The sequence below is a fragment of the Sciurus carolinensis genome, chromosome 5 (genome assembly GCF_902686445.1).
Source record: "Sciurus carolinensis chromosome 5, mSciCar1.2, whole genome shotgun sequence".
NCBI lineage: Eukaryota > Metazoa > Chordata > Mammalia > Rodentia > Sciuridae > Sciurus > Sciurus carolinensis.
In genome coordinates, this window is record NC_062217.1 from 37,516,183 (window position 1) to 37,528,902 (window position 12,720).

Genomic DNA, 12,720 nt, shown 5'->3' on the forward strand with positions numbered 1-12,720 from the left:
ATTTTCTAAATGTCTAGAAATACCTTTTTAAATGAATTGTTATTCCTATAGAACCATATACTTTTAGAAGACTAGATTACTTTAAAACCGGCGGATCATAGTAGGTTAGACTAATAACATGATTTATTAAATACATTTATTAGTTTGTGAAAAGTAACTTCTTAACAAAGAGACTAAACCACTTTTAAATATTACTTCCACCTTTTGTTGTTTTTTGTGGTGCTGGGGATGGAATCCAGGGCCTTGTACATACTAGGCAAGTGCCGTACCACTGAACCACATCCCCAGCCCCAACTTCTGCTTTTGTAGAATTACTACAGCTTTTTGCTCTAACAGTTCTGTCTAAATGGTGCCTAATATAATTAGAAGATTATAATTTCTCGAGCTTTGAAAATCATAACATTTTATGATTATAAGAAATAATGTATATTGAACATCTAGTACACGGTACCTTCCATGTAAAAGAGTGAAAAGGAAGAAAACTTTGAAAGACTTTGGTACATATGTTGACTCATTTATTTTTCATAGCAATCCTGAGGACTTAGCCAAAACTACATGGTTATTAAATATCAGAACTGGGTTTTAATTCTAGATTGATACCAGTGCTTATACTGTTTCTAGTTTATCAGTGTTTATCTTTCTTTTTCTGACTATGTCCTATTCACATATGCTAGAATATTCTGCTAAGAGATTTTTTTTAATTGCACAAAGTTGTTCTCAATTAGTCTGTTCTTACAATTGAAAAATTTTCACTCATTTGAATTTTTTTCCTTCTACTTATATTTTTTTCAGAGCTTGTTTTCTTTTTCAGCAATGGTAGTAATAGTAATTGTGAGTACCCATTGAATGCTTACTGTATGCCAGATGCTTTTATAAGTGATTTACATGTCATAACTCATGTAATCCCATGACAACCTTAGAAAGAGCAAGTAGTATTATTATCCCCATTCGAGGCACAAAGAAATTACATAACTTGGTTCAAGGTCATATAGCTTGTTAGTGGTTGAGTCATAGTCCATCCAGTTACCTAAGGTGAAAATCTGGTATTTTCCTTGAGTGTCTTTTCACTTAATACCCAACTTTTATCACATCTTCCTCTACAGTGTGTTTCCTGTTTCTTCCAAGTGAATGTCTCCCAATGGTACTAAATAGTCTAGTACTTCCTTCTTGCTTTGAGAATTATTATTGTGACCTCTACTCCCTTTTAACTATTTCAGTCACTTCTTGCTACTGACATACATTTTACTTTAATACAAATATGGCTATATTATTTACTTTTGGAGGAAAAGAAGCAGAAATTTTGGGGAGAAGTTTTAAAAATAAAGTATGTACGTGGAGCCATACATTTTCGACACACTTAATATTGATTTATGTTTTCTTTTGTAGCCCTTGAAAAAAGCTGTTAGAATGATGGGAGCACCTAACCTAATAGCAGACAGTATGGAGTATGGACTCAGTTATAGTGTCATTTCATACCTCAAAAAATTGAGTCAACAGGTAATGTCAAAAACTAGAAGTCAGCCATTAAGTAATTGAATGGATTTAACTAACCTAGTTAATAGGCAAGAAGCTAGTTCTAAATGGTTCTAAGGAAGGTCCCTTATATTAATTCCCTTATGTTAATATATTACATTTTAAAACCATATATCATATATTAAAATAATTTGTCTCAAGTTAGTGTTTTGAACTATTTAAGTTTTATATTCTTAATTTATGACATGACTTCATTAATGTGGTCATAGATTTTTTTTATGTGATGATATGTATGTTTTCTTTTGAGAAATTTGTATTAAAAAGTTATTTTTCTTAGGAAAAAATTGCCAATTTCTTTTGAAGTGTTTGAAAAACACTGAATTCTTTCTGTCTATAAACCACATTATTACTGTGATTGTCAAGCAGTATACAGTTTAATTGCCAGCCAAATTATTAATGTCTTATGCAGTACATAATTTTTCTGTACTTCTGACATCTCTATCATAATTGCTAATCAAAATGTAATTTGAGAGGAATCAACATATTGCTGTTTACTTTCTAGTGAAAAGCTGCATCACTATTTGCCATATCTGTGAACGCTCAGTTATGTGCTGATAACAATGTCTTTAAGCAAATATTGATGAGATTTTTCTTCCTAATTTCCTATTACCTCTGATTTGGGAATATACATTTTTATTTATAGAGCATTTACACTATGAAGTTGAACTATAATGGGTATTAATTTAAAAAAGAAAGTTGTATTTGTCCTGCTCCAAAGGTTTAAAATTGTAATGATACAGAATCATAAGACCTTACTATTTAAAATGTGTTTAGTTTCCCTAATACTTGACATAAACTATGCATACTTCAGGTTTTCATTTCTTACTTTGAAAAATGCAATAAATACTTAATATATAGAAGACCATGGCTGTTGGCATCTGATTTATCAGTTTATATTTTATCAAGAAAACTCTTCTTTGTTTTTGCTTTAGGCCAAAATAGAATCTGATCGAGTCATTGGATCTGTAGGCAAAAAAGTAGTACAGGAAACCGGAATTAAAGTCCGAAGCCGATCACATGGTTTATCAATGGCATATAGGAAAGATTTTCAACAACTGCTCCAGGGAATTTCAGAGGATATCCCTCACAGACTGCTAGACCTTAATATGAAGGAATACACTGGGTTCCAAGTTGCTTTACTAAATAAGGTAATATTCAATTTAGCACTACTATAGTTATGTTCTGTTGCATAATTGAATAAATCAAATTTTCTGTTGACATTCAGTTTGTTCAGACTTTGAAAAGTACTTCTTTACCTCTGCAGAATAATAATCATTATCTATCATTGAATCATTGAATTTTAGAATTAAATAAAATTATACATAATATGTGAATGATTGAATTGATGAAGCCTGAACTAACTAATTCATTTTATAATTAAAAAAACAGAGGCTTAGAAATGGAGTCACATAGTTAATGGTAAAATTCAATATAGTTTGGTACCTATGCTGATGACCCTAAAATGCTTTATGAACTTACTAAAACTAACTTTATCCCAGAAGTCTTTTTGTAAAAATAGGCAAGCTAATTTTTACAATTTATATGGAAATGTAAAGATTCTAGAATAGCTAAAACAATTTTGAAAACGAATAATGTTAGAGAACTTACACCATTTGATTTTAAAACTCACTCTAAAGCTACAGTAATCACAGTATCTGATTGTTCCAGCATCCTTTGTTTAAAAAACTTTTTAAAAATCAACTTAGGGACTAGGTATAGCTCAGTTGGTAAGGCCCTGGGTTCAATCCCCAGCACTGAAAAAAAAAAAAAAATGATTTTATCACCTTTGTTAAAAACTAGTTGACTATATATGTGAAGCTCGAATACTTCTAGACTTTCTTCTGTTTGTCTGTATGTTTATTCTTATGCTAATGCCACATATACAAAGTAATGAACTTGACTTTTACCTCATATTTTTTGAAGTTATTAGGGTCTTAAATATAAGAATTAAACCATAAATTTCTAGGGAAAAATCATAGGAGAAAATATTCATGAAGATTTCTAAAATATAATGCAAAAAGCACAAAACAAATTAATAAAGTTAATAAATTGAACTTCATCACAGTTAAAATATTTTATTCTTCAGAAGAAACTTTTAAAAATGAACAGCATACTATACCCATAGAAAAGCATATATCAAATAAAGTACTTTATCCAAAAAAAAGGGCCCACACAATTCAATATTAAAAAGATAAACATTACAGTAAAAATGGGCAAAGCACTGTAATTGAACATACACTTCACCAAAGAAGATATACAAATAGGCATATGAAGAGATGGCCCAAACTTAGTAGCCATTAGGGAAATGCAAATTAAAACTATAATCAGATACCATTTCTCCTGCTTGAGTGGCTAAAATTTAAAATGCTGGAAAGTATCAAGTGTTGGTAAGGATGTAAAATCACTGGACTTCTTATACATTGCTGATTTCTTAAGTTCAATATATATTTACTATATAATCAGCAATTCTATTTGTACATATCTACTCAAGAAAATTGAAACATCTATGTAAATATTTATAGCAGCATTATTTGTATTCAATAACCAAAAACAGTGTAGGTGTTCAACTAATAAATGATATTGTCTATCCATTAAATGAAATACTGTGGAATAAAAAGGAACAAACTTAGTAGATGAACAATACAGATGAATCTCAAGAACATGCTAAATGAAGGAAGCCAGATACAAAAAAATTAGATATTGCAAGATTCCATTTATAAAACAAAATACAGAAAGACAGGAAACTAATCTGTGGTTTCCTGGGGCTGAGAATAGGAATTGACTACAAATCAGTATAGGGAATTTTCTGGGATGGCAAAAATGTTCTAAAACTGTATTGTGATGATAGTTTTATAACTATAAATTTACCAAACCTCATCAAACTAGGTGATTTTTGTGGTGTATGAATTATATATCAGTCTGTTTTTTAAAAACTTGATGATTTTAAACTTTGAACCATGGAATGAAATTGACCAAACCATTCTGTACCCATGAGTGAATATATCAGTGAACTCTATGTATAAACTATAATGCACCAATTTAAAAATCAATCAGTAAATAAAAGGAAGACAGTAGAGTAGAGCAAGGGAATCAGGGAAAGGAAAGAGAAGGGAAAATGAGATTGAAATGGATTAAATTTTTACCCACATTTTTGAATATGTCAGTGGAGATTCCTCAGAAAGCTTGGAATGGAAACACCATTTGACCCAGCTATCCCACTCCTTGGCCTATACCCAAAGGACTTAAAATCAGCATACTACAGAGATACAGCCACATCAATGTTCATTGCTGCTCAATTCACCATAGCCAGATTGTGGAACCAACCTAGATGCCCTTCAGTTGATGAATGGATAAAGAAACTGTGGCATATTTATACAATGGAATATTACTCCGCAATGAAGAATGATAAAATTATGGCATTTGTAGGCAAATGGTCGAAATTGGAGAATATCATGCTAAGTGAGATAAGCCAATCTCAAAAAACTAAAGGACGAATGATCTCGCTGATAAGCGGATGAGGACATATAATGGGGGGTGGGACGGGCTAGCATTAGGTTTAGGGTTAGGTTTAGAGTTAGGCTAAGGAGAGCGGTAAGAATGAAGGAAAGAAGGACTGTGTAGAGGGAAAAGAGGGGTGGGAGGGGTGGGAGGGGTGGGGGGGAGGGGAAAAATATAATAAACATCATTACCCTATGTAAACGTAAAAAAATTAAAAAAAATAAAAAAAAAAAAGAATGAACCTATCATAACTATAATGCACTAATAAGAACATTTAAAAATTTTTAGAAATTAGTTTTTACTCAAATCAATTCATTACTCTTATCCAGAACATATAAAAAATATCTTTAGAGTTAGATGTGAATTTGAAATTATTTGGTTGCATTCACTGTCAAATTTCCTTCCCCACCCCACCAAAACAGTACATTGAGATTATCACAATGTGCCCTTTTTTTTGGTAAAGTAACTAGTTAACTTGGTAAATATCTTTTTTCAAACCTGTGCTGCAGGCTGGAGATTTTAGTCTCTTAATTCTGTTGAAAATATATTTTGTCCTTAATGTTTTTCAATAGGATTTGAAGCCTCAGACATTTAGAAATGCTTATGACATACCAAGACGGAATCTTTTGGATCACTTAACAAGAATGAGATCTAATCTTTTGAAGAGCACCCGCAAATTTCTTAAAGGACAGGATGAAGGTTAGACTATGGTTGTAATATTTGGAATTTTTTTGATAACTTTTTCTTTGTCATCTGAAAAAGCATAGTATGGTAATGTAAATTTTAAGCATTATTATATTCTGGTTGTAGATTTAAACAAATGAAGTAAAAGATGAATCATCCCTAATTTTTCTACCTTTCTAACATCACTGTTGCCCCAAATTCTGTTTCCCAGAGGTAGCAATCTTGGTTTAGTTTCCTTTTTAGCTTTCTTCATACATTCATACACATAGACTCTTACGCATACTTATTTCTTTGTGATATATTATTATATGGTGGTTTAACTCTGTGTGGTTATAGCATGGCATGTTCTAATGTTTGCTTAATATACTGTGGCACCTATCACAAATCAAATATCCTGACAGTTTAAACCTTGGTCATTTGGGATTTAAGCATGCTGACTATAACTTTATTTGATTTTCTACTATACTATCTTTTGTACATATTATATTATAATTAAATTTTGTTTATTTGGAATAGAGTAGAAGAAACATTTTATGGCAAGGTTACATATTCTATTTACTGAGATTAACTAATATTTTTGTTTCATTTTGCTTAGAAAGTGAAATCAGTTTTTTAAACTTGAAAAATCTCAAAGACTTTATCATAGAACTTATAATTGCAACAAACTAATTTAGAATATGTAAAAAAGGGAAGAATGTCCACTAATACTAGTTAGCATTCATGTAGTTGATAACAATATAAAGAATGATTCTAGTGAGGGTAACTTTTGTTGTATTTTCTTGGAAAAGATCAAGTGCACAGTGTTCCTATAGCACAAATGGGGAATTACCAGGAATACCTCAAGCAAGTACCTTCTCCACTAAGAGAACTTGATCCTGATCAGCCTCGAAGGTTGCATACATTTGGCAACCCCTTTAAGCTGGATAAAAAGGTAATTTTGAAATGTTCTATTATATAATTTGCTTGTAGTAGGCATTTATCTGTTTAATGATTCCAAATTTAGCTAAGGTAAGCTGAAGCTGTTTTCTGGTAGAGTATTGAATAAATGTCGACATAAAGTGTAATTGTTTTAAGTGGAATTGGGATTGGTTGTGTAATTATGTAAATTCAAGAAAATTGTATCTATATATTCTATGTTTATAAAATTACATAATTTTATAATCTGTACCAAAAAAATACACACACATACACACACTATTTGGGAGAGGGGGTGGTACAGAGAGTAGAAAGGCAGATAGCAGAGGATATGGTGAGAGGGATAAGGAAAGGAAAAATATTCATCAGGTAGACTGGAGTCTTAGTGACCTATAGCACTGCTTGTAACAGTAGTTAATAGTAATGTATTATATATTTCAAAATTGGTTACCACATACACACAGCAAAAACTGATGAAGCGATGGATATGTTGGTTAACTGATTCAATCTTTCTACATTGTATAGATCAAAACATCACATTGTATGCCATACATATATGCAATTATTTTTTATCAAAGTAAATAAATAAATGACAAACTTTAGAAAAAATATATGTAAGTCCAAGAAAATTATATTCTTTTTTTTTTGTCATAGGGTATGATGATAGATGAAGCAGATGAATTTGTGGCTGGACCTCAGAATAAACATAAACGACCTGGAGAACCAAATATGCAAGGGATCCCTAAAAGACGCCGGTGTATGTCTCCACTACTAAGAGGCAGACAGCAGAATCCTGTTGTAAACAATCATATTGGAGGAAAAGGACCACCTGCACCCATAACTCAAGCACAGCCAGATCTTATTAAACCCCTTCCTCTTCATAAAAGTAAGAGTTCTGACTTTTAAAAAAATTAGTTGTTGCTTTTTGATTCTTCCTGAGGAAAGGGGTTTTTGTAATAGATCATAGAAAAAAATTGATCAGTAGAGTCCAGTGAATGCCTAGGGAACAGATTATATTTTTTTTAAGTTTTAAATTGGCACATAATAATTTTTGAATGCCTTTAATGAGTGTTTGCTGGAAACTTTATATATCCATGATAACTCTGTTAGCTGTCATGCTTTAAAATGGCATTAGCAAATCCCAAGTTTTAAAAATAATGGTTTTGAAAGGAGCGTTATCGGTACCAACAGAAAAACAACTTTCCATTACAGTTAAATACAGAAACTAATTATTAAATACACGTATTATTTTGGACAACACTAGGCATTGAGGTATAGTGGTGAACAAGACGATAGTGATCTCTGCCTTCATTTATAATGAGCAAGGAAAGAAAGTCATTGAATAGTTAATTAGAAGTTTGATGAATGGTTACAAAAGAGAAGTGTTAAGTATATTGTGGAAGCATTTGGCAAGAGTATTTAACTTACTTTGAGGGCAAGACATGGAGGATTATGTTGAAGGATGAATGGGAATTTGTTAAATAAAGCTGTGTATTTGCCTATGCTAGAATAGTAGTCTGAGAAGAATATGTGTAAAGATAGTAAAGAGAATGGGGACCTGAGGAATTCCAGTGCAACAAGGATGTTGGGCATGTGGTAGGATGAAACTGAAAGGTAGAAGTGATCCTGGAGGGTCTCAGAAGCTATTGTAAAGATTCTCTGCTTTATGCTAAGGACAGTGAGAATCTGTTGAAAGTTTGAAAGAGGGATGACCTGATATAATTAGCATTTTGTAAAGACCAGGGTCACTAGTGTGTGGAATATTATCAGGGAGAAGCAAAAATGAATGTAGGAAACTCTTAATGAATTAATGGACTTATTAGTTATAGGAAAACAAATATTATATACCTCCTAATAGAATGACACAGTATTCCCTCTGAAGTGGACTTTACTACCCCTCTACTTCCCAGCAAAAGAAAAGAAATTGAATGTTAACTACCAACTCGTAGGAAATAGAAGGGATGGAGAAACATGTTAAATGATAAAAACCAGAGATTCAACAGCAAAATCCAGATTGTAGAAAACACTGTAGGACCACAAATCTGTCGTGGTCCCGCCCCCACCACCAAATGTATAGTAAAAAGAGATATAGAAGGATTTTATAGATGCAAAGATAGGAGACATATAAACAGGTTACAATGTAGAGGCCTGATTTGGATCCAGAACAAACAAAAATCAAACTTTTCCACAAACAAAATGCATAAAAAGTAATTGGAGAATATGGACACTGACTAAATATTTGATGTTAGTGAATAATTTTGTGCATGCTCAGGGACTAGTTAGGAAACCCAGGGAAGAGATGACTGTGACCTGACTGTGGGTTTGTGAGAAGAATATAAGCTTGAGGAGTAGTTGGACATACAATAAAGGACATTGTGATTGATTGAATGTTGGGGTCAGGGCAAAGGAGGAGTCAGGCTTCTGTCTTAAAACACACTGGGTAGACAAGAAGAGGTGACATCTGAATTTAGTTTAGAAATGCATATTAGATAGGCAAGGAAAGATCCAAAGATGAATATGAATTTGGGACACAGAAGACATTTGGTCTAGAAGGGTAGGTTTGGGAGATAGCTTACCACCCATTGCAGTGAGGAAAACAGTAGAGAAAAAAAAGAGCCGAGAACAGAACTTTGAAAATGCCCAAGTTAAGAGGAGAGAGGACAGAAAAGGAGATTGAGAAGGAAGAATCCAAGAGATAGGAAAACATAGGAAAGAATTTAATGTTGTGAAAACTAAAATGAAAGAGAATTGAATAGTTGGTGATCTCACTTACTTAAAAAAGAGACCATTTGAGAGATTAGATCTGTTGCTCTTTGGCTGTTTTAACACAATTTCTGTGGAATAAAGCAGGCAGAAGCCTTAAAAAAGAAGGTACAGAGAGAAATGAGAAGTGAGAAAATAAAGACAATGAGTATAAACAACCAGTTTAAGAAGTTTAGCTGTAAAGGGTAGATGGGGAAAGTGAATGCTAGCTAGAAGGGCTCATCTGATTTAAAGTAGTGATTTTTGTTTTTAAGTATTTAAGTGCTGATATGAAGTAACCAGTAGAAAAGGAGAGGTTAAGTGAAGACAATCGAAGACCTAATCTGTGCAAAGTCACTGAGAGGGCAAGAGGAAATGATCCAGAGTGCTATGAAAGAATGCTGCTTCCACTGAACAGAAGGGGTCTGGGTACAGATTAAGGGGAAGTAGAGGAAAGTTTCTGGTCCACAGCTTTGCTTTTCTTTCCTCTGCGCAGTAGGAGGTGATATACTGCAGAGAAGGGGAGATTGGGAAAGTCAGATTTGAAGAGTGGAGGAATGTATTACTTGTTGGGAGAGAGACCTGGTCGTGATTGCTATTCAGTGCTGAAGATCCAAGTACGGATGGTGATTGTGTGACCACTTGGTAGAACTGGGCCCTATTTTTCTAGGCAGGGCTGGTCATTCCAAATGCATGTCTGGAGCAAGCAGATGAGCAAGTCAACAAATCTAGGGTTTTGCCTAGCAAATGCTATACAAGGACAATAGAAGTAGAGAATTGGAACATTGGTAAAAAGTGATTATGGGAGATCAGCCTGATAGATAAGAAAGTGGCTATCTTGCAGGGATGTGATTAACAGGGGGAAAGCAGAGGAATTGCTAGAGTAAAAGTGTGGTTGTGTTAAAGACCCAGAGGTATGAGTACTGCAGAGGTCAGAGTTATGCACCTTCATCCCTGAATTTGTGATTTGTGTTGGATAGGAAAGGCAAAAATGTTAAGTGGAGAAAGTTCTTTGGAGATAAGAAACTGGGGATTGATGAAGCCAGGTTTTTTTGGGGGTGGGGTGGGGTGGGGGAGTATTTTCATAGTTTATTTAAAATTAAAAAAAAAAAACAAACATCCATCACAATTGCAATGACATCAAATGATCAATGATAGGCCAGGTTCTTGATAGGTGAACTCTTAGACATTGGTCACCATAGCACTTCTTAACTTTAATGTGCAAGAGAGTTAAACTACCAGTTCTTATTCATTCAGTTTGGGGTGGGACTCAAGATGAGCATTTTTAGGAAGGTCTTTGATGATTCTATTGTCACTTGTTCACTGACCACACTTTGAGTAGTAAGGACCTAGAATTATGTCAGGAGGGATTTGGCAGGTAGACTGTGAACCAGGTATTAGAAATATCAGTGGCTAGGGCATGTGTCCTGGATTCAGTATGAAGACGGAGTGATGAGAAGAGAGAGGATAGGTGGCAATATTCAGCCTCAAAAAAGCAAGAGTTGTTGCAAGAGTACATAGGAGAAATCTTGAAATTACACTGGGACATGAAGGAATCACCCTTGGAGACAGTGTGAGAGAAAGCAGTTCTATTCCAGGTAGTAAATAGGACATTTACATTTGGGACAGGAGAGAGGAATTCAGATGGTATCCTGGAAGTTGGTGAACGAACAATCAGAGAACTTAGAATTCAGCTGCTTTCTGTGGGGAGCAAGTCTAATTATCTGGTGTTCAGGGGCAAGCTTTCAGGCATATAGGTCTAATGAGCTGAAGTGGGCACCGGGTTGCTTTGCATTGCTCAATTTTTGTGGTCTAGATGGATGGTTATAAGAATAGCATGTACTATGAAATATATATGACCTGTTTGGTATGTTCCCTGTAGAATTTGGAATAGTATAAACTGGTCATAGTATAAACTGTTTATTTTTGTCTCTGATAATAGGTAGAGATACAATGCAGAGGTAGATTGGAATGAGCTAGGGCTCTCTAAGGTAAAGATGATCATGATAATTTTAGTCATTTTTTCTCTAAATTATTGAAAAGCTACTTGTTCAATAAAATTGCCAAAGAATAAGGCAGATAATTAAAAACTGATTGAAATTGGCTTTGTTTTTGATATTTTTCCTTAAGGGCAAAAGTTGTACAGATCTTGTAAGTATTGTGGATGCTTCACATTGAAATCCACCATATTTTTGGCAAGGCTTAAGAATCACATTATTTGTTAATTTGCATTTGTCAAGGAAGTCAGTTGTGATTTGCTTTAGTGATGTTTCTTTGTAGCTTTCTTTATTGTATATATTCATATTCGCTCTCAATTTTTTTCCCTTTATCTTTGTATTTAGTTTCAGAAACCACTAATGATTCAACAATAGATGATGTGGTTGAAAATCATGTTGCAGACCAACTTTCATCAGACATTACACCAAATGCTATGGATACTGAATTTTCAACATCTTCAGGCAGTTTACTGGAACGACCAACCAATCATACAGAGGCTCTTGGTCATGATCATTTAGGAACGAATGACCTCACTGTTGGTGGATTTTTAGAAAATCATGAGCCGCCAAGAGATAAAGAACAATGTGCTGAAGAGAATATACCAGCTTCTTCACTCAATAAAGGAAAGAAATTGATGCATTGTCGAAGCCATGAAGAGGTCAATACTGAACTAAAAGCACAAATAATGAAAGAGATACGAAAGCCAGGAAGAAGTATGTATAGTCAGAGACAAACCTCTGATTTATTTTCTGTATGTGCTCAAAAAAACTAGTCAAATTAACTAAAAGTATATTATCTGATTCTATAGATCAGTCTTGAACAATATCTGAGCTACTTATAATTTGATTCTTTATTCAGCTGACGAACAGAATATTTGACTATGTCCAAGATATGAGGTGTGGTAGGCAGCAAGGACCAGAAGCTAAAGACCATGCAGATAAATTACATGTAGTTCCTACTATAATAGGGACCTAAAGTCTTGAGTATTCTTCTGACCAGGAACTGGAATTTTAATACAGCAAATTGCCCAAAAAGATAGTCAATTTTAAATAACTTCATGTCTGTAAAGTTCTCATCCTAAGGCCTATCAAGAGTTTGAGATTTTTATCGTCATTAACTATTGAAATCGACTTTGAGGCCTTGATCTTGCTCACTCACCAGGGAGTAAGGAGTCAGCCTGAGTTAACGTGTCATTAGTCCCAACATACTGTCACGTATATCTAAAAAGAACAAATAAAAAGTTTAAAAAATTTAAAACAGAAAGAAATCTGATACATACTACAACATGGATGAACCTTGAGCATATTCTGTTAAGACAAAAAAAAACTAGTTACAAAAGTCAATTTTTCT

At 33.6% G+C, this 12,720-nt stretch overlaps 1 protein-coding gene across 2 annotated transcripts in view; it reads left to right on the plus strand.

The window, feature by feature from the left end:
- The window catches only part of Ints6 (integrator complex subunit 6), an 84,528-nt gene that overhangs the window by 68,593 nt on the left and 3,215 nt on the right, over nucleotides 1-12,720 (plus strand). For both annotated transcript variants that reach the window (XM_047552291.1, XM_047552292.1), the window contains 6 exons: nucleotides 1,387-1,497; nucleotides 2,466-2,681; nucleotides 5,604-5,730; nucleotides 6,504-6,646; nucleotides 7,285-7,516; nucleotides 11,715-12,083. In XM_047552291.1, coding sequence (XP_047408247.1) covers nucleotides 1,387-1,497; nucleotides 2,466-2,681; nucleotides 5,604-5,730; nucleotides 6,504-6,646; nucleotides 7,285-7,516; nucleotides 11,715-12,083 — 1,198 coding nt within the window. The remainder of the gene's footprint in view (nucleotides 1-1,386; nucleotides 1,498-2,465; nucleotides 2,682-5,603; nucleotides 5,731-6,503; nucleotides 6,647-7,284; nucleotides 7,517-11,714; nucleotides 12,084-12,720) is intronic.